This window comes from Ambystoma mexicanum, chromosome 7p, assembly GCF_040938575.1.
Source record: "Ambystoma mexicanum isolate Mex_15411 chromosome 7p, UKY_AmexF1_1, whole genome shotgun sequence".
NCBI classification, from domain to species: domain Eukaryota; kingdom Metazoa; phylum Chordata; class Amphibia; order Caudata; family Ambystomatidae; genus Ambystoma; species Ambystoma mexicanum.
In genome coordinates this window covers 197,796,894-197,820,109 of record NC_090939.1, presented here as the reverse complement: position 1 = coordinate 197,820,109, position 23,216 = coordinate 197,796,894, and the positions used below count along the sequence as shown (strand labels likewise).

The following is a 23,216-nucleotide window of genomic DNA, read 5'->3' as shown; positions in this document are numbered from 1 at the left end:
CATCACTTTTTAGTGGCTCCAGTTTTAGAAAGTTAGAGGCTTTCTTTCAGTTTGTGGGACTCCATTTCATTTCTAAAGCGCTGTACTACATATACCAACGTGATTATATGTTTCCGGCCATTAGTGATGCCTGGAAAATTGAACAATTGTCTCTAGCAAGTACATTCGAAGGCAAACGATTCAGGCTAGCCGGCGATGGACAGTGCGACAGCCCTGGATTTTCTGCCAAGTACTGCACCTACCACTTTCAGGACATGGATAGTAAGAAAATTGTGAGTTTGGTGGTCGTGCAGGTAACACAATGTACATCGTCAGTGGCCATGGAGAAACTAGGATTTATAAAATCAGTGGAATATCTACAATCAAGGGGAATGCACATTGACCTCATAGCCACGGATAGACACGTTTCAATTGCCAAGACAATGAGAGAGCAGTTCCCACATATTAAACATCAATTTGACGTATGGCATCTTGCTAAATCAATCAATAAGGAAATCTCGGCTGCAGGGAAAAAAAAAGGTTTTGAAAGTATTTTGCAGTGGTCCCATTCTATCACCAACCATCTTTGGTGGAGCTCAAAAACTTGTGAAGGGTCAGTGGAAATACTACTTGAAAAATGGCGGTCACTGATGCACCACTGTACCAACGTTCACCGCTGGACAGCAGATCAACATTTCCACCAATGTGAACATGGCCCTTTGTCCCCAGAGGAGGCACAGAAGAAGTGGTTGATTCCATCTTCACCGACACACAAAGCCATTGAGAAGATTGTTTTCGACAAAACTCTATCAAGAGATTTGAGAGGACTGACAGAATTCTGTCACACAGGAGATTTGGAGGTGTTCCACAATTTGTGCCTAAAGTACAGGCCAAAGCGCTTGCATTTTATCTTTCGGGGCATGAAACATCGCACTCTACTAGCGGTCTTGGCCCATAACAGCAATGTCGCACGTGAACAATCTAGGACTCGGGGTAAAGTAAGGATGCCTCGCTACACTAAGGTGTTTTCAAAACGAAGTAAGCAATGGGTGATCAAACCAGTCTATGATGAAATGCAGTTCGACTTTGTGAAAGGCCTTATTGTTGCTGTGTTAGAGAAGCACAGATATGGAATTTTGGACGTTTCTGTGCAGAGCAGTGATCCATTGCCACCGAACATTGCGACTGTGCCATGCCCACCCGAAGCACAGCTGATTGTGAAGTACAAATCCCGGTTTAAATAATTGCAATACGATTGTCTTTTTGTAAATAAATGTCATTGTACAGTGTACCTGTAACCCTAACCCCTACCTTCACCATCATGGGTGGCGAACAAGCTGGGTGTCATCTTTGAATTCTCTCTATTCACCTCATATATGTGTATGTATATATTTTTCTCATGTCTCATCTCATGTAACTGTAAATGCTGCGCACTGTTAACGGAGGGGAGGCTTGCGTATTGCAAATAATAAAACAAACAAACAAACAATAAATGTCACTTTTAACTCAACTCCTGTGGTACTTTATACTTTCCCTGAACTTCCGCCAAAAATTAAATGTCTCAATTTGGGCTGCAAAGCTTGCAGACAACGGGGACAAAATTGGGGCACTTAGAACGTGCCAGCCAAGTGGGCCGTGGCATTTGGGAGAGAAGCCAGTTCGCATTTGCACATTGAGGCGCACTACATAGACGGATTCTAAACTTCAAGTTCTCACAGATGCCTATACTACGTGATGTTGCAAATAAAGAATGCAAAGGACAGCGTCTTTGATTTTCCGCTCGCGCCCAGATGAGGCCCACAAGTCGCACTGGAAGTATAAGGGTCTATTGTTTTTTGACCTTGAGACAGGGACCATGCCAAAAGAACTACATTTGAAAGGGGGTGCGCAATAACGTAAGAGACGATAAGGCAGAAAATTCAGAAACTAGACTGAGTTTCATTTTAGTTCAGTATACGAAAAATCGTTGTCAAGAGCACGGTCCGTTTTACAGACTGCATTACGAAGAGACACAATGGAAATTTCAAATATACTGTAAGTAAACCTTTACACGCTTTTATACCGGAATGAAGATTTAATGAATGGATGCATGAATAAATGAATGAATGAAGAGCTAGGAAAAGCAAGGGAAACGTGTTCGTAGTGGGCACATGGGCATGCAGGTCCACTGGTCTCACTGATCTCGGTCCTTGGCCCAGCCACTTTTCCCTGCACTGCCTACCTGCACTACGGGACTGTCTCTGTATCCTTCAGCCCCTTCTCCCGGCATTTACCTTGCACTTGCCACCAGCTGGCCCTATTATTTAATTTGTATTCAACTAACCATGTACAGCACTTTTCCCCCCCAACCCCCTTCCCCATGCGCGATCAGAAAGACACCTGGCCTAGTAGGATCGTTGTCTGTCTGCCCTTGTTCCCCACCTGCCTCGTCGCGCCTAGAAACACTTGAGTATAGGCGCGTTACAAATGCCATATCATATATCATATCATTCCTCACGCATGTAGACTAACTGTCGTTTATCATTGTGTGTTGGCCTCGATTTATTTCGTTACTTTTCGCATTGATTTTAGAGCCGAACATACCCCATTGAACTATCCTTGCAAGCAAATAGTTTCTGATCGGCTGTAATAAATAAAATAAGTAATATTAATGAAGATCGGCTGGCGAGACTAATTATAATTTTTTTGTTTTCATAACAGGTATTTGCTCCCCTTCTGCTACTGCCATCGGTTTGAGACACCAGCAGATGGCTTTCACAGTAGACACCTGCAGCTTTGTGTGAACAACTGGAGCACACTGACAATTTTATGGGTCGATCGCCAAGGGCCCACATGCCCTTACGCTGTACTAGTGGCTAGAAGCAACATATCAACCTTTACGATGGACTAGTGCCTAGTTGATGGAACAGCCTTGCGGTTCACCGTGTTTCCAAAGTGCTTCTTTTAACAAAAAGCAACACCCTGTGTACCATGGCGGATACAGATAAAAGAAAATAAATGGCTTTCGGAGTTCATATGGCAATTGCTGAATATTCTCTAAACATTTAATGTAAAATAAATGTACTTTACCAAATGTACCGTGTTGCTGTTTGATTTTAAAGTACAGTTTCATATTCCGAATTGTGGCGCACTGTGTTGTGAGATGGTCTGTGTTGGTTTCCGGGTTCTGTGTGGAGTCGCGTAGAAGACGACTGGGCGCGTTTGCCTACGCAGCACAGTAACGTCACGGAGAGAGGCGAGGAATATGAATGTTTGGATAATGTCAGGCTCAGGGGCGGGGGGATTGATTTAGTGCCGCAAAAGCAGGTCAGCCAGGGCGATGCGGCAAGTGATAGGATTATCAGAAAATGGCGGCGCCCTGGTGCTTGTTTTCGCGTGCATTTAATGGACGAAAACTCGGGTGAGGTCCATAGGAAAGTTTTCTAAAATCGAGCCACTTCGGCTTAAAAAAACATGGCCGACCCGTAGGGACAATAAAATGTTTTACTAGACCATGCCTTTAAGCCAATACATGCCACAAGCATTGATAGTTGTCATGCCAAAACAAATCCTACACTTTTAAACACTTTCTTCTCTCTTCAGTTAGCATCCATTAAGCAGTAGGTGGCACAAGTCAACTACATTTAAAAAAAAAATGTAATCTGAATAGCAAAAGCATAATCTGTGCAATGGGGCATCACACATCTAGAAGTATAATGGTGCCTAGCTTTGGCTCTGACAGGGAGGTGCAGAAGACATTTACACTCTTGGCACTCTGCCATGTGTTTTCTTTCTACTTTTGTATTATTTGGAAAGGTTTCCCTACAGCTTTTTAATCGGGGGGGGGGATGGGGAGATCTATGGTTGGACTAATTATGTTATAGGTCTTCTACAGCTAATTAAATTAATCTGGTGGGGGCCTGTGGCTGAAACATTTGAGCCACAGTTCTCAGGACCAATTGTGTAGAGTTTGTTACATAAACATGTTTAAGGGATTTGGTATGTTTGAATGTGTCTGCTGTTCAAATAGGTGTATAGGCAACACAATGAGCTGTTGCGCTCAAGTGTGGCGGCGTTAATGAAGTCACAATTCTCGTAAGCAACATCCAGCATTGGTAGTCTGAAGCCTTACGTTCACTATGATTGCTTTTTCAAACCAAACAAAGGTCATAACCAGTCACAATAAAAATACTGGGAATTGTCTCCACCAGCCTGGGCTCCCAAATCAATTCCTTCAAGTGAAGTATAATTAAAATAACATTAAAATCATTCAAATGAAAAGAGTACTAAATCCTCATTAAAAAAACACATTACTTTACCGATTACACTTAATGCTGGGTTCCACAAGCTTTAAAGCAGTGTAATATGACCTTATTGACTGAGGGAGGGGTAATTATCTTGGAATAATGGCCTTCCCACTAGTTATGGCCAGCGGTGAAGCCGATATTGTACAAGATATTGTACATGGCACCTAGTGGGAACCAAGTCAAGGGGTCACAATGAACGGCTGTGGCCACTGCCCATCTTTAGGAAAACTATTGGAGCAATTGAAGAGTGGATATGGTCACAGGCTGTGGGCATTGGACATGGCTTAAGGCCATGGCTAGTGGGCCAGGAAGAAAGCTATTGAGGCAATATGTAAAGGAGCCACGGCTGAAGGCCAGGGCCAATAGTCATGAGTGAGAAACAAAGGTAGTGTTTTAAAAGGTAAGTGGGCACAGCCGAAGGCCATGCTCAATGGCCAGGGCCGAAGGCCTTGGCTAGTGGGCTCAAAAGCCAAGCATAGTGTGTCCAAAAGAAAGATTTTGGGGGAACATGCAGAGTGGACACGGCCAAAGGCCATGGCTAGTGGCGTGTAAAAAAACAATGGTATAACAAAACTCTTAAAAGTCACTGAAAAAACCTTGGTTAATGTGCAGTTAAGTTGTGCAGATTTAACACACCGAAACCTTAGAAATACAGCAGATGTGGGAAGTCATGACCAGCTTAAAGGGATAGTCCAGTAAAACATTTTATTTTAAAAATAGATAGGCAACATTAAAAAAATAATACTAGCACTTTTTTTTAAAAAACTTCCTATGTAAAATTTTGAGCTATTCAAGCTCAAAATTCGCAAAAGCAAGCACATGGGCGCATCCATTTTGTGAAATGGATGCCCGCCTGTGCTGGCTTTTGCTTTTGCGGCACTAATGAAGGAAAAGCCAGCCAGCTGTAGTAAACAAAATCTACCGCTAGGTGGCTTTTCCTTCATTGGTGCTGTACGCGGAGGACGGGGACCGGAGACCAGAGCAGGAAAGCTGCAGCTGAATCTCGGTAAGTGCTATTTATTTTTTTTTAAAAATAAGCACTAGCTGCGGTTTTTAAAACTTAGAAATAAAACCGCAGCTTTAAAAACGTTGTATTTACGTTTGCGGTCACTTTTGAAGCGACCGCAAACATAAATACAACGTTGTGTTTGAAAACGCTGCGGTTTTTCTTTCCGAGTTTCTCAGGCTCCTCCGGCTCAGAGGAGCCTGAGAAACTCGGAAAGAAAAACCGCAGCGTTTTCAAACACAACCACATTGTGTTTCTGCCTGCTGTGGCTATCACTTTGGGTCTCCGGTGCTCCCTTGGGGGAGCACCGGAGACCCAAAGTGATAGCCAAGGCAGGCAGAAACACAACGCGGTTGTGTTTACATGCTGCGGTGTTTCTGCCTACAGCTGATTTCTCATTTGGGGCTCTCGGGCTCCCCACGGGGGGCCCGAGAGCCCCAAATGGGAAATGCTAAATGCTGCAGTGTTTCTGCCTAAATCTGATTTCCCATTTGGGGCTCTCGGGCTCCCCACGGGGGGCCCGAGAGCCCCAAATGGGAAATGCTAAATGCTGCAGTGTTTCTGCGTAAATCTGCCTTCCCATTTGGGGCGAACGGGCCCCCCGTGGGGAGCGCGAGCCGGAGGAGCCTGAGAAAGTTGGAAAAAAACCACAGCGTCTTCAAACACAACGTTGTATTTATGTTTGCGATCGCTTCAAAAGCGATCGCAAACATAAATACGTTTTTAAAGCTGCGGTTTTATTTCTAAGTTTTCCGGGCTCCTCCAGCCCGGAAAACTTAGAAATAAAACCGCAGCTAGTGTTTATTTTTATTTAAAAAAATAGCACTTACCGAGATGCAGCTGCAGCTTTTCTGCCTGTAGTCTCCGGACTCCGTCCTCCGCGTACAGCACCAATGAGGGAAAAGCCACACAGTGATAGCTTTTGTTTACTACAGCTGGCTGGCTTTTCCTTCATTAGTGCCGCAAAAGCAAAAGCCAGCACAGGCGGGCATCCATTTCACAAAATGGATGCGCCCATGTGCTTGCTTTTGCGAATTTTGAGCTTGAATAGCTCAAAATTTTACATAGGAAGTTTTTTTTTAAAAAGTGCTAGTATTATTTTTTTAATGTTGCCTATCTATTTTTAAAATAAATTTTTTTACTGGACTATCCCTTTAACTTGTCATGTAATCTCAATGGTTTTGTTTCGTTAAATCTTTGGCCGTGCCCACTGTATATTTTAAAACAGAACCTTTCTTTCTTAGTCACTAGCAATGGCCTTCACCCATGAACATTGGCCATGGCCTTTGGCCGTGGCCCCTTAATATGTTATCCCAATATCTTTCTTCTAGTGCCACTAGCCATGACCTTTGGCCGTGGCCACTCTACATATTGCTCCAATAGATTTCTAAATGGGCCCATTAGCCATGGCCTTCGGCCGTGGCCACACCACTAGGTCTCTTTTGGGCACTATAGCCATGGTCAAAGGCCATGGCCAGTAGCCACCACCTTTGGCTGTTTCCACTTTCCATATTGCACCATTCGGTTCCTTAAAGTAACCCAGTACCCATATCCTTCAGCCACAAGCTATATGCAGCGCCCCCCTCCACCCCGGGCACCTCACTGTGGCTGTAAAATATCCCCTTTTTTCGGAGGTATTAAAAAACGCTCCCTCTGTGAGAGGATGGAATGCGTGGCAGAGTAATCCCATATCACAGGTTATTTAATTGTTCAGCCAGCCATGTATGCCATTTTCCAGTTGACTTTTTAACTGGTATGGTTGCTAAATTTAAATAAAATTGAAATGTGTTCAGCACTACTCAGATCGAGTGCCCAGGCAGGCTTTTCTTAAAGAATTCACTTAAGCTCATATAGTTTAGCGTTGTTATGAACTCCTTTGCCTTGTTGTTTGTATATGTAGGGGGACGCCTTCAACCCACCCGGAGGCACCCATTGCACATGTTTGAGGGCAACGTTGTATATATATATATATATTTCACTGAAAAATCATAAATGAACACTATGGTTAAGTTGCACTAATAAAAACCTATGAAATTTAATAAAAAACGTTGTTAAAGGGACATTATTGTTACAAGTAAAGCTGAAAAATCTCAGAAATTCACCAGTTATGGTAAGCTAAGCAACCATAACCCACGCCACCACTGTGCACTGCTAAGACTAACACCCAGGACATCAAATGTAACATCACAAATGTAATTGATGACATCCCTGATGACATCACATACCTGGCCCACTTGGTTTTGTTCACTGACACATCCACATCTAGGCCAGGTGGTTTTGTTCACTGACAGTCAGAATATTACAATTCAAAAGGTGCTGTACATCTAGACGTTATCCTTGTCATATGTTCTTAAAGTACTTTCCATGGGGTTTGGTCTCAGCTCATGGTGCACATTCATGGGGCAATAAGCAGGCCTCAAACACACAATTCATTTGTATACATGAAGATACACCTTCATGTTATTAATATTTTCTGGTGATGCTGTTTCTTTCTTCCTTTAGTGCTCTATTGCTCTTGCTCACCCCGACTGCTCTCGCTTACCCCGACTGCTCTCGCTCACCCCTATTGCTCTCGCTCATCCCGACTGCTCTCGATCACCCCGACTGCTCTCGCTCACCCTGACTGCTCTCGCTTGCCCCATTAATCTTGCTTTCTTTGCTTGCGCCCTCTTGCTCTCGCTCATGCGCTTGCTGTGCCCTATTGCTCTTGTGCTGTCTCTCGCTTGCACCCTATTGTTCTCACTTGCACCCTTGTTCTCACTCTCTCGCTCGCACCCTTTCTCTCTCTCCCTCTCGCTCGCACCCTTTCTCTCTCTCTCTCTCTCTCTAGCTCGCACCCTTGCTCTCTCGCACACACCCTTCCAGCGAGTTGTTCCGAGTTTTATTATTTTCTAGTTCTCACATTTAGGGATTACAATTACAATAATGAGTTTCCAGATTAAACACAGTTTAGACATCCATTTTGACCTTTTATTGCATTATTGCATTTTATTTTTGTTCAGTTTTGTCAATTGATTCTTGTGACTCGAAATATTCCAAAATGTATGTTGGGTGTTGTACCTCGGGTTTATGCCAACACGTACTTTGTACTGTACTCTCCAGCTGAGTTTGGAGAAGGAACATTTTCATTGGCTTCAGTAAAAATGTCCGAGTGGTCATTTCCTGTCAATAAATTGATAATCTTAGACATTGACCGAAAAATGGTCTTGATGTGCATGTAATGGCAGTATAACCAATATAACTTTCTTGTGCAATTGAAAACTGTGTGTTGGTTGTCCAGAAGCACGAGCCTGCCTGAGCGGTGGAACCACGTGGTCTAGCAGGGTGCTACAGCATGCCTGGACAGGATGCACATTGCACAAGGCTATTACATTGGCTATATCACACCGTTTCAGCAGCCGGGCAGACCCGTTCAGATTATTGTTGAATCCTGACATTCAGGGATCTGCCTTGGGGAAAATAGCCCTGAAAACAAGCCTCTTCCATTATGCAATGGAGTCAGGATGCATAGGAGTACTACAGACCTACCCAAAGTAAAAAAAAGATGGACTTGGAGCCGGGCTGGTCTAATTGGACTGCCCTATCAGCCCTCGGAGCCAATGCCTGACCTGTACATTCCGCCATGTGACTGACTCTTGTCCAGTACTGTTACCCTCCCAGAGGCAGTGGTCGAAGTGAGCGGGAGCGGTCGGGAGCGGTGCTCCTATACTTTTTTAAATTAGCTTGTACAGCTCCTATACTTTTATTTTAAAATGAAACCGTTCCGGAATGGTTTTGTTTTAAAATAAAAGTGTAGGAAGAAGTTGAAACCTTCACTTTCAGTGTACTGCACTGAACGTTCCCTTAAACAGCAAGTGCAAGTGTTTGCGGGGGTGTATTGTGTGTGGGAGGGGTTGTGGCAATGGGGTTTGTGGGGAGCAGGGGCAGGCCAGCAGGGCACATAGCTCCACTACTTCTTTTCGCACACTTCGACCACTGCCCAGAGGTAATGATATACAGCTGACCATGTCACATAGTTTTGTCTCCTCGAGGTGTTTTCTGTCTATTTATTTTCTGAGGTTACAGCTGAAAAACCCTGAATAGATTTTTTTTGGCCGACGTTAAAAACAGGCATTGACAAAGACAATAGCAATGGACATAATGAAAAGACTGTTTACACCACAGTGAACGGAAGACTTTTTTTAATCATGTCTATTACTAATGTTCTGTCTTCAAGCACTAACCTCAGATATTTTTGGAACGTTCAAAGTCATTTCTGAGTCTGTAGGGCCCAAATATTTACTTTATTCATGCCTTTAATTGGAAAATGCAATACACAACTGAAAACGGAGCCCTTTTTCCATTGGTTTCCCCTCAGGTAGGTGTGGTGGGTGTTGCCTGCTAGCTTACTGTAACCACAGATCCTGACTTCACTTAAAGTAGTTGCTGCAGTGTGAGCTGATGTCAGACATTTAGACTGGCACTCTCTGTGGCCTTACAGTTTGCTTTCCTACCCAAGCATGACTCTGCAGGCCATCCATGCACTGCTACTAAGCCTAAGGCTCCTGGGGCGGGGCAGTCTTGCAGTCTGCCGTCAGGGGTGGAATGTGGGAGACTAGGGAAGTGGGAATTCTGAGGGGCGGTGGGGGCTTTATGGAAAGGTCATTGCTATGAGCATGTCTGCTTGGGGCTCTAGACTGTCTATGGATCAGGCTGCACTGTGTCCCATGTGGGTCTTCTGTACTCCAGTCCTACCAGCAGGGTAACATTAAAAGAACTCTAGTGTGGCAGGGCAACACCAAAAGGTATTGTTTAACACATAAAACAAGTTATTTGCCACAACTCTTAGCATGTGCAGCGTTGTACTGGATTGGCATGATGCTGCACGCCGTCCACCTCTCCAAGCGGGGGTGCAGCATCAGTGTGTGGTCCCAGCATCCGCATTTTCACAAGGAGACATGGTCGTAGGGTGCGTTACATATTCTTCATTCTCAGAGCCAATTCTGGGGGAACATGTAGCGGTGTCTGAGGTGCATGGTGCCTGAGGTTTCATTTCATGTGCCTAGTAAGTGTTGCAGCATTACAGCCAATTTGCCGCTGTCCTGCTGTGTACTCTTGTAGCAGATACACTTGTGAGTTGCTGCAAGATGACAGTTTCCTGCTTCACTAGTAAGGGCACTGTGTACTCCTGTAGCAGATACACTTGCGAGTTGCTGCAATATTACCGTTTCCTGCTTCACTAGTAAGGGCACTGTGTACTCTTGTAGCAGATACACTTGCGAGTTGCTGCAAGATGACAGTTTCCTGCTTCACTAGTAAGGGCACTGTGTACTCCTGTAGCAGATACACTTGCGAGTTGCTGCAAGATGACAGTTTCCTGCTTCACTAGTAAGGGCACTGTGTACTCCTGTAGCAGATACACTTGCGAGTTGCTGCAAGGTGACAGTTTCCTGCTTCACTAGTAAGGGCACAGTGTACTCTTGTAGCAGATACACTTGCGAGTTGCTGCAAGATGACAGTTTCCTGCTTCCTAGTAAGGGCACCGTGTACTCTTGTAGCAGATACACTTGCAAGTTGCTGCAAGATGACAGTTTCCTGCTTCACTAGTAAGGGCACTGTGTACTCTAGTAACAGATACACCTGCGAGTTGCTGCAAGATGACAGTTTCCTGCTTCACTAGTAAGGACACTGTGTGCTCTTGTAGCAGATACACTTGCAAGTTGCTGCAATATTACTTTGTCCTGCTTCACTAGTAAGGGCACTGTGTACTCTATTAGCAGATAAACCTGTGAGTTGCTGCAAGATGACAGTTTCCTGCTTCACCGGTAAGGACACTGTGTGCTCTTGTAGCAGATACACTTGCGAGTTGCTGCAATATTACTGTTTCCTGCTTCACTAGTAAGGGCACTGTGTACTCTTGTAGCAGATACACATGCGAGTTGCTGCAAGATTACAGTTTCCTGCTTCACTAGTAAGGGCACAGTGTACTCTTGTAGCAGATACACTTGCGAGTTGCTGCAAGATGACAGTGACGTGCTTCACTAGTAAGAACACTGTGTACTCTTGTAGCTGCTGCAAGATGACAGTTTCCTGATTCACTAGTAAGAACACTGTGTACTTCTGCAGCAGATACACTTGAGAGTTGCTGCAAGATGGCAGTTTCCTGCTTCACTAGTAACAGCACTGTGTACTCTTGTAGCAGATACACTTGAGAGTTGCTGCAAGATGACAGTTTCCTGCTTCACTAGTAAGGGCACTGTGTACTCTTGTAGCAGATACACTTGCGAGTTGCTGCAAGATTACAGTGACCTGCTTCACTAGTAAGAACACTGTGTACTCTTGTAGCTGCTGCAAGATGACCGTTTCCTGCTTCACTAGTAAGGGCGCATTGTGAAAGCAGAATCCTAATATATATGGCATTGAAGTGGAAGCAACCTTTGTTTTTTGGTGAATCAGGTGTTTGCAGACTGCTCATTGTTGGTTGTAGACCTTTTCATGTAGTAGTGTTGTGTACTGGGAAAGGAAATACGTCTGTTTTTTTTCCTGTTGTCTGGACGTTGTAGAATAATATGCACATTGCATTAAATCGATTTGGAGTTTGTCCATTATTGTCCGTATGGAAAACGTGGGATCACCGCCATGTTACCGTTCTGTGCCAGTGGAACTGATCAAACAATGGAAACCTTGATTAGATCATGTTCCGGGTTATCTCTCATCAGCTGGTAGGGAATGCTATCAGGGTGAGGGGAAGGAGGCTAATTGGCTGCATAGTTTGGGGGAAAAGGAGGGATAATAATGTTTAGATAATGATGTCGATTTAGAGGGTGGCGCTTTAGATGCTAATCGATGGGCAATGCAGGGATTGCAATTCCATTTTGGGGGGGGGGGGATTAATGTGTTTTTTAGTTTGATAAAGTGGTTATTGCCATGATGGTTACACGAGGAGTTTGTGGGGGTTTAATCTGTTTGTTGATTTCTAATTGTAAATTCATATGAAATGAATGACCAATGTCTTTAAAAGATCATCTCTTGATGTTAATGTTAATGTTAAAGGACATTTGTACCATGCACTATCACCACCGAAGTGGTCCCCTGCCGCTCTGGCGGCTCTGAAAAAGGGGATGAGAGGGGGTGGGTTAGTGGGAATAAGCTGGAAAAGTGCAAGAGAGCAGTGATGTGCTGTTGGCAGCCTCAGCCCGGTGGGTCCGTCGGCTGGGCTTGGGGTGTTTTATGGTCCGTAGTCGTTGTGTGCTGTTGTGCAAGTCTATGTGTGGTTTGTTTTGTTGTTGCATTGTTGTGAAGTTTGTGCGGATTGCTGAGTTTAAGGCTTGTGGTTGTGTTTGGTTATAGTTTGAGAGGTGTATGCAGAGGGATGGAATTGTTAGTTGGTTGGTTAGTTGGCATTGCTGTCCTTGCAATTGTGGGATTCCATCTAGGTCTGGTACATGCTAACAGTCACATTTCTATCTAGATGCCGCGCAAGCTAGGTTCATAATTCTAAGTGTGGTGCATGCTAAGAATCACATATGCTAACAATCACATTTCTGAGATTCCATCCAGGTGTGGCACTCGCCAACAATCACATTTCCATCAAGATGCAACGCGGGCCAAGCCCGAGAATCCGGTCCAAGTGTGACACATGCCAACAATCGCACCTCTGCCTGGATTCGGCGCAAACTATGCTTGAGAATTCCATCTAAGTGTGGCACATGCCAACAACCAAATTTTTGTCTAGATTCGGCGCAGACTAAACTTGAGAAATTTCATCTAACTGTGGCATGTGCTAGCCATCATATTTCTATCTAGATGCGACGCGGGCTAAGCTAGAGAATTCCATTTAAGTCTGGCACATGCTAACAATCGCTTTTCCGTCTAGATTTGGCGCAGACTAGACTTGAGAAATTAAGTGTGGGATATGCTAACAATCACTTTTCTGAAATTCCATATAAGTGTGGAATATGTGACTGCGGCTTACAAGAAAGACGTTCTCAGTGAAATCCCCTCTGTGCTGGTAGATGTTATTATCACAGGGGGCAATGTAGATCCCTCATAGGTGTGTGAAAATGGTGGCCACCAAGGAAAGGACGCATGTGATCAAGTGCAGGTGATGCCTGGGGATGGGAAAAGAGATACCCTGAAAGTGGGCAAGGGAGTGAAGATGAGCACGGGGAGGACAAAGCACAAGAGAGCCTTCATGTGAAGGGATTCTGGTGTCAGTGGGCAGGAGGGTACTGCTATTGCTGCGAAAAGTCTTGCCATGCAGAACGAGAGTACACAGGGTGGTATTAAAGTGCAATAAGCACACACCTGAAAGAAAGATGGAGGGTGAGATGGAAGGGTGAAACTGTGTGTAATTCAGGCTTTTACAAAATTAAGACTTTACAAAAACGTGCGCTCTGTTATGTATCTGCAAGCGCTTTGAAGCACTTCACTTGTGTATAAGCACTTTACGAATAAACAATTGCAATTATTGTTGTATACCTCTGTAAATTGCTCCGCTGCTTCTCGAAGCTAGGTGTGCTCTCAATAAATACCATAGTAACTATAATAATAATTGTGAACATTTCTAATAAGAAGAGGAAGGGCTTGCAGTGTGTGATGGCAGCGGATATATTTAAGTTGACAATGTTGTGTTTAGGTTAAGCTGACCTGTTAAAAGCTGGAAACAACCCAATCACTGAGCTACCTAAAACCTTATCAGTCTGATTGCATTTAAGGAAGGTCTTCTATCAGTTTTGTGGCATGCTAACATCATGTTATATAAGGGACGAATCACTATTTGCAGGTGGTAGATTAAAACGCGGCCCTTCATTGTAGGGTCACAAGGTGAAGGTTGTGTTCCATATTTCGTTTGTTTGTATTGTATTGCAGCCACGTGATGTTCCTTGTCTGTGCCATTCACACGCTTATAGCACTTGCCCATTCTGAATGACTCTGGTCCTAGTAGGAATGTTGTTTACTGTACTGCATTTTCCCGTTGTTCCCACCCCTCCCTTGAAAGCGCGTTGAAACACTGCTTCTGTGTATAGGCGCTATACAAATGACCAATAAAATAAATTTAAAAAACACGGTCTTGCATTGTTGGGTCACAAGGTCAATGGACTTCTGTTTGGAACATTCAGCGGGTTTTGTTTCACTGAGGTTGTAGCAAAGGAGATACTAGATGAAATGTAATCTTTATGCAGATATTTTTATTGATTAGTTTTGTAAGAAACTTTTCTTTTATGCAAATGTGTTCTTGAGCAAAGTACAGTATTAAAAGTACACACGGTGCAGAGTATTTCTGTGCGTGCAGAAAAGGTTGGAGTGGGAGGTTACAGGGTGAGTAATTTGGCGGTGATTGAGACCAATGAAGCATTGGAATGGATGTTACTGATTATGTTAGCACATAACTCCGATGGGTCCTTGAGAACATGTGCTGATTTGAGGCTTTTCAATGGCTCTGTTTGGATGGATTTGCACGCACTCCACAACAATTGTAAAGGATTGTCTCGGCTGGGTCAAGCTAAATAATTATTTGTTTTCTGCATATCATCAAATTAGCTTACATGCCTTTTGCCATAAGCACTAACAATTAATAATTAGGGACAGACTCTACAATAACATTTTAAACCTGCAAAGCAATCATCCGTCATGCAATTCTTAGTGATGCCGTACCTTTGGCCATCATGATAGAGACAATGGGGTTATAAATTGGTTCTCGCCATGTAAACTAGTCCCCACAAATTGGTTCTTATGTGTTTGGAATTCTAACATACTGCCGATGACTCCTCTCAAACTACATACCTCTCCTGTGAATCTCTCATACTTTGTGCACCACATGATATGATATGAACCTGTGTGGCTCCGTGTCGTCTTGCTTCCAAGGCAAGCACGTTGCCCCTAAGCTATCCTCCTGAGAATCCCCACATGAGTGGGTATTGTCTGCCTTTGCTGAACCTGAGCCAATACTGCACCAAGTGCATGATAGCTTTTGTCCACAGTCTCCTTCTCAACACCAAGGCCATCACGTCGCCCCTGCGCCACCTGAATTGCTAGATGACCCCCCACTCTCCTCCCTGCCACTCGATACAGCTATACCCCTCCTCTGTGTCCCTCTGTATCCTACCCCGACACTGTATCTGTTCTGTTGTTGCCTCTGAAAAGCGCTCTGTTATGCATCTGTACTGTTGTATACCTCTGTAAAGCGCTCCGTTGCTTCTCAAAGCTAGGTCCTCGCTCAATAAATACCATCATAATAATAAAAGTCAAAGTAATCTTCCACTTAACATCAAAAGTGCACATCCTGGAGGCATCCTTAACTCTTTTAAATCATCCAGTTCTAGCCAACACTCTCCTGACCAGACATACGGTACTAGTCAGACCTATAAACAACTTCTATTGGTCTTTGTTGATGGAAGCATCATCTTTATGCATAACATCAAGGACAATTCCTCAGAAGAAGACCCTTCCTGTCAAAGAAAGAACATTCTAATCAACTATTTTGATGCTGTCTCGAATTGTATTTGCTTTTTGCATACTCTAATGCCTTTGTTGGACTTGTTCTACATTACACACATTCATTGCTTATTTCCTCCAGGCCTTACATTCAATTTTTCAATGTGAAACACTTCAAATATGTGGACTAGAACCCTAGTCACTTTGCCTCTGTGCAGAGCAATATTTATTTCAAACTATATTATTTTTAAGGGAAAAGTGATTTCACTAAATTGCTAAATTGTGTTTTTATTTCTTTCAGATGGCCAATCGAAGGCTTGTCTTCACTGTGATCTTGGTGGCTTCCTGTTTCTGTTTCATCTTCATGTATGCTGTTCAGACGAACGTGATCCAATTTAGCTTCCCCCGTTTCAATATTAGATCAACCATATTTACCAATGGAGCTGACAGTGGGACCTTTGTGTTATTGCCAGAGGCAGAGTGTGAGCAGAAGCCTCCATTCTTGGTGATCCTGGTGACCACTACACACAAACAGGTTGAAGCTCGAGCAGCGATTCGTCAAACTTGGGGGAAAGACCAAATGATTGGAAACAAACGGATTGCAGTCTTTTTCCTTCTGGGAACGATGACGGAACAGGACTTCAAGGCAGAGGTCAACTTGGCAGCTGAAAGCCTTGTGTACAGGGATATCATCCAAAAGAATTTCACAGACACATACTACAACCTAACACTAAAGACTGTGATGGGGCTCGAGTGGGTTGCCCACTTCTGCCCACAAACCAACTTTGTGATGAAGACTGACACAGACATGTTTGTCAATGTATTTTACCTTACTGAATTACTTGGGAAAAAGAACAGAACTACAAAATTTTTCACAGGATACCAAAAACTTAATGAAACCCCAATCCGAAATATATTTAGCAAGTGGTATGTCAGCGAAGAGGAATATCCTGAAAAACTGTATCCGCCTTTTTGCTCTGGGACAGGGTACGTTTTATCTGTCGATCTTGCCCATGATATATTTACCATTTCAGGAAGCATTCCTTTTTTTAAACTAGAAGATGTCTTCGTAGGACTGTGTCTTCATCAGTTAAAAATAAAGCCAGAGCCCCTTCACAGTGAAGAGATATTTTTCGCTTATAAGATTGGATTCTCCATTTGTAAATTTCGGAAAATTGTAACCTGTCATGAAATCCGACCCAGTGAGTTGTTGATGTACTGGACTGCCTTGGCGAGAAGCACTGATGAAAAGTGTGACATTCTAGTCTGATTTCCATGAAAAAGAGACCCTACAATGTACTTTTCAAAGTTATGGCCAATCGTTTTGGATAAGAGTAATGTATGTGCAGTGCTACCATACAAGGCAAGCATACTGTAGCAGATACAGTGCATGCCAGTATCTGCAGCTTCTCTCAAGCATAGGCAGTTGGACTACTTTGCAAGAATCTCCAGTTACAAATATGATCATGATTGATATGTAACTCTAAGCATCAAAGACATTTGACAGACATTTGCATGCAAAGATTTGAAGAAAGACTACTTGCGAATAATGCGAGATCTGTGATCAGTGACTGAAACATTGCTATAGCTCATCCACCTACTTACACATGTTTTTATTGAGAAGTAAGTTGAAGATTATGCTCTCCAAGGAGACCAGAAGGCTGAAATTGAAGAAGTCTGACTCTCAACATGTGATCCAGGCTGCAGAGCCGCCAGCCTTTCAAATGTCAGCAGTATAAAGAAGAGACAAAGGGGTGATTTAGGAGGTAAATCAGATGTGGTGTGAGGGGCCGTAGATGGTGAGTGAAGTGAGACGCTGCCACAAGAAATAAGTACAGTTCCATTCCCACAGTGCAAACGCAATGACTCAACAAAGTTAACTTTGATGCTGCGTGCCATAGATTGGCAGCCCTTAGCTGAGGAGCATTCAAGGGACCCAAAGTCTGCTACAAAAAATTAGGGCGAGCACTGAAAAGGTGGCACTCGTGGACTCATGTTGCTGAGATGACTGATGAGCAGGGAGTGGCCCTTGCGATCATAGTCAAAGGTTCCACAACAGACTCAGATATTGGGAGACTTTCATAAGTGTTGAAAAAAGGGCAGCTTAATTTGTACAAGTTAGAAACCACCATGGTGGCCTGATCTGCTGACAAAGCACACCCTCTTGACAAGGACCAAGACGATGGAACTTGAGGGTCAGAAAAAGCAAGCACAATGCATGGATGTCTGAAAACCCTGGCACACAAGGAAAATAATCTAAGCAGATAAAACGTGAAAGGGGATCGCAGTATTGAATCCAAACGGGACACTAGTAATATTTGTGTTATGAATGAGAGAGACTGATTCATGGCCTAAATCATTCAAATACGGGAATGTGAAACCAAGCCTAGTTACCCACAGGTGTTGGTGAGAGAAACTGATGCATTTTGGGCCAGGTAGTTTATTCTTCCCCAAGAAAGACCTCAACCAATGAAATTCTACAACGTGAAACCAGGTCAGGAGGACAACAAGCTAAGGGCCAGAGAAACTGGTGCATGCTGGGAGATGTAGACTGGTCCGAAAAGCAAACTCATTGAAACACTGGGATGGTCAATCAGCCTAAGTCAAGTAATGCAGAATGAGAGAAACTGATTTATGTAATCCTTGAAACACTGCCTAACTAAAGCAAAGTCTTGAAATGCCAAAAAAGAAAGAGGCTGATACATGTTGGGTCAGACAGTCCATAGGCTCAGAGAAGGACTTGAAACATTGAAACACTAGGAGGAAAAAAACAGGCCAAGTCAGAAACTGCTAAGCAAGAGAGACCTATGTACATCGGCACGCTGTCCACAACCTCTGAGAAAGACTTGAAACAGCAAAACGCTGGAACCTGAAAACGTTAAGAGTTAGAGAACCTAGACTGCCCTTTGTAAAAAAATATCAATCATTGAAAAGATACAAAGTAAAATTAAGGGTGGAGTCCACTCTTTTCAAAGTCCAACAGATGTAAAAGAGGGCGTGCAAGCTAGTTCCTTTTAAGTCTAATAATCACTGTAAGAATCCAATGTAAACCTGATCAGCAAGGACACTCTTTCCGAAGTCTAACAGTGTTTGCAAGAATCCGATATCAATACTGTGAGAGCAGAAACTCTTTTCTGAAATCTAACAGCCATTGCAAGGGCGGAATGCAAAGCTGACGAGGATGCGAGCTTTCTAAATCACCAAGCCTATGAAGGATCATAAATAAACCCCTTGCCAAGAGCCGCGTACACGCCTAGGTGATGCACATTGGCAGTCGCTGCAGTGTGCTCACCTGAGGAATAGTTGCTGTAAGAGATGGCCACGCCGGAGTTAAGGTAATCTGGAACCCTACCACCAGTGTAACTTACTAACTATTCCTGCACCAAAGATGGATAACCCTGACCAGGGTCAGGCCAACCCTTAAACCACACGGAGACTGAACAGGAAACACGTTGACTGTATGAAAAGGTGGACACCATTGCTACTCGTCGCGCTGGGCGGCCTCAGTAAACCCCTTATGTCTGCCCCTATAAGAAACTGTCAAGAACATCAGACACTGCCTTGTGTTACGTCGACATGTCTATCTATACCCGCATGTGGCCCTTTTCAGGTCTAGTAAATGAAGTGTTTGTGATCCTGCCCCTTGGATCAAAAGGAGCATTAATGAAACCACACTTGATAAGAGACACATCATACAAGAACTGATTACATGTATTTGGATCTGTGTGATGCATACCATGTGCTTTCGATATGTATGGTCAACTATTGGACAATAAAACATGAATATAGGAGAATAATAGCTCTTAAAAAACCAGAACAAGAAATGCCTGTTTGCAACACACCTTTGGCATCCCATAATGTGTCATTGGCTGGGTTTGAGGACTTTTATTTTTGCATAGAAAAGATTTAAAACAACGTCAGGGGTGGCAGTCAGGGGTTTACATTGAGAAAGGTAGGGGGCTGGACAGTACAAAGGTAACACAGCAACCATACTGTTAGATTTGATGATGGTATCAATCTGGGACCTCTGACTACTACTGTAACTTTATCTCCACATTTCTATTTGTTTTTTAACCTTATAAACCATGTTAGCTATGTCCTAATAATGGTCGATGTGGTGGGGGCAGAGATAAATTGCGCTATAGTTTTAGTCTTGTGGCAGGAATGTTTCTGTTATCATTAAATACTAATTGCAAAAAGCCACAATGCACTTTATTAATCGTTTGTAAGATATGTATTTCACTACATGAAACATATGCAGTGTATTATTAATCTGTATTCATCAGGCTAAGACACGGAACAGTTCCAAGAGCAGCTTAAATTTGCATGGCTACATACAACAACATCTGACGACATGATGAAAACTTGCCTGTGCACACATGTCTTGTGGGTCTCATGTGGGACATACAGTGGCACGCCGGGCTGTGGGATTACTCGCTTTGGAGGGAGATGACCAGGAATGTTGACCAGGAGTGGAACGAGGACGCTGATCCAATTGTGGTGATGCGGGCTCGTCTGCCTTGCTTGTTTCCCACAGCCATATCCAGTCTTGGTAGATGATGCTGGGCTATTGGAGTGCTTGGCAGTGGAAGGGGAAGCAGAGCCGGTAATGAACGACTTTTCATAGGTAGAGGTAGAGTAAATGGCAGGATAGGGCTGGCACAGTGGGACATACCAGAGTGTGGACTTTAAGCTAGAGGTGTTGGAATCTGAAGTGATGCATGAGAGTGTAGCCACCTTGCTTCTGCTAGAGGTGAAACTGAGAAGACTTCCTGGTGCATGTTGCTTGCTGGATGAGGGTGTGGTGGATATGGAAGAGGCCAAGGAAGAAGCGTAATGATCCCAAGGGAGAACAAAGGGGAGGTGGCCAGTCAGGAGAGGAAAGGGCCTAGGGTGGAAGAGTGTGAGCCAGGTTGACAACTTGGTAGCTCAGGAGAAGGAAATGGTAGTGGTGGCTATGAGCCACAGGTGGGAACGCCTGCACCGTAAAGGGACCCCCAGCACTTGGCTCATTCTGAAACAGAATAGTCTAAACATGTGCCCTCATTTCAGAGGGGGCAAGATAGGCCCATGTAGACATGGAAAAATGTCACAAGAGACGGGCCCACCCAGAACAACCCCCACATTGATATGGGGGTACTGGTGCTTCAGAGTACAGGACTGTCCAGGGAGAGGGTTAAACATTGCTGTGCAACCTCTGCCAAAGGCAGTTGAGCTGAGGCAATGGGTAGAAAAAATGTGCTTTGGACACGACCATGTGCAGGTACCTTTGACCGTGAAATGTACCCTTTGCATGTGTCATCTTCCACTGACCCTGATGCCACTGCACCATCCTGCAGGGGTGACGGTGATGAAGTGTGAGACGGGCCAACGGAACACATGATGTAAAATGTTTCAAAAATAGGATCATTCTGATAAGGATGGATAAAGGGATACATACTTGCAGGTCCAAGGGGACTCCGCAAAGGAAACCATTATTAGAGAAACTGAGGGCGGCTAAATGTCCAAGCTATTTGATCCATCTGATAAATTATTCACACACTAACACCAACATGCAAATAAGACTTGATTTGATTGGTACATTATCAGCCCAGATGAACACCTTTAGAGGGCTGAGGCAAGGTTGCATCTTTGCCTCAGACCTCTTCAATTTCTTTACCTCAGATGTACAGGGAAAACGTTCCATGAATCAGGCATTTAGTGTTATTGTCCAAGACTCCACAGGGTTTGCAGCGCTCCTTAGATGGCTTGGCAGAGTACATGCCGAGAAATCTGCTGATCACGAATATTGTAAAGACCAAGGTCATGATCTGCAAACCCAAATGTAATCGTCTTAAAAAGCACCTGAAAAGGACATTACATGAAAAATCGTTGGATCTAGTAAATCACTATATATATTTGGTTATTATTATGTCTTCATCTTCTGATGATGTGGCTCATTATGCTACCCTAGATGCTAAATTGACCAACCTAATGTAACAGGCTGTTATAATTCAAGCCAAGTTTGGCAAATTCTTGTTGAACCTAGCTTTGAACTTCTTTCTGCAAAAGGTGACCCCTATACTATTATATGGGGCAGAAAGTAAAAAAGCTACCCCACCCCGCACTGGAACAAACTGGAAGCTAAATTTTGGAGACGTCTTACGCACCTTCCAAGTTGCGTTCCGCGTTTGGTGATGAGATATGAGCTAGGAATCATCTCTTTATATGCCAGATATTTGTGGCAAGTGGTTACTCTCTTCAGAAAATGTTTGGTTGCCTTTAACTCTAACTTGCTTATAGGTCTGGTGGCCAACCACATGGTCACATCAAATGATAAGTTTGCTCGAAGATGGCGAGCGATGGCCCTACAAGTACTTATGGATACTGATATATAATTAGAGCTTCTTATGCAAAATCCTGTGCATTCTAAAACAAAATTGTTGCAAGATGATTGGAGAGTCACGAGAAATCAACATTTGAAACACAGGGTTTATGGAAGTCAGATGCTTAGTCATAAAAAACATAGCTCATCAGAGCCGTATCTCTGTCACTCTCCATCTCCACAGCACCGAAATGACTTTTTGCGTCTAAGATTGAATTTGTGGCTAACGAGGGAAATTCAGAAACGCTGGAAATGAGTTGAACCCTCAGAAGGTACATATAGATATTGCAACAAATCTGGGCAAATTGAAAATGTGCAACATATTTTGGTGCCGTGCCAAGAGCTAATAACGATGCGAGCACACATTTTGCAACCAGCTTTAAAACATTTCCAAGGTTTAACAACAGCTTCCTTATGGGCCTTGATAGTATAAGGACATAATACTTCCCTGAGAATGGGAGCCACTAGCATGTTAAGAACACTTGAATTGAACAGTATGAGAAGTGGAAAATGATTCAAACATCTGTTATTGGAACTGTTTTATTTCAACTTCCAATCTTTTAAAGAAAAACCAAATAACGATGAATGTTGAATGCAATCATTCTTATGTGGGTTGATAATTTTATTTAATATAGGTTACTTGCAGTAATTATTACAATTTATCAATTTGAATGAGTAATCAACACATTACAAGTTGTGTATTTCTTTTCTTTTTTATCTTTTTCCTTCCTTCCTTTTTTTCTTCTCTTTTTTTTAATTTAAATGTCATACTTATTTTAATTGACCTTAATTGCACAAATTGAGTCATTATAAGGTAGTTTTAAGTTTAATGGTGTATAAACATGATTGTATATAAAATATTGTAAAGTTGTTTATTCAGCTGTAACAATAATAAAGAAACAAAACTGCTATTCTTCTCTTTGTGCAGCCTAAACAGAAGATGGAGGAAAGGGATAAGCTATGGTGCTTTAGGGTTGCCTGTCTGGCAGGGATTTTGGTCTCCTGCTTCTCTATCCATTTTCTATCTCACAGTCTCAAGGTAATAGTGCCCAGCTCACTTTTTTAACATCCAATACAGGTTCAAGGTTATAGCGCCAAGCGCACCTATTTGCAACCAATTTCTTAGCACAGTCTTAGGAATATAGCACACTTCCTGATGTCCAAA

The 23,216-nt window shown here is 43.3% G+C and overlaps 1 protein-coding gene across 2 annotated transcripts in view; it reads left to right on the top strand.

Annotated features, from left to right (window-relative positions):
* The window catches only part of B3GALT5 (beta-1,3-galactosyltransferase 5), a 259,165-nt gene extending 237,754 nt beyond the window's left edge, over nt 1–21,411 (top strand). For both annotated transcript variants that reach the window (XM_069636054.1, XM_069636053.1), the window contains exon 3: nt 15,989–21,411. In XM_069636054.1, the coding sequence (XP_069492155.1) occupies nt 15,989–16,957 (969 nt within the window). In that variant the 3' untranslated portion in view covers nt 16,958–21,411. The remainder of the gene's footprint in view (nt 1–15,988) is intronic.
* The last annotated feature ends 1,805 nt before the right edge of the window (nt 21,412–23,216 follow it).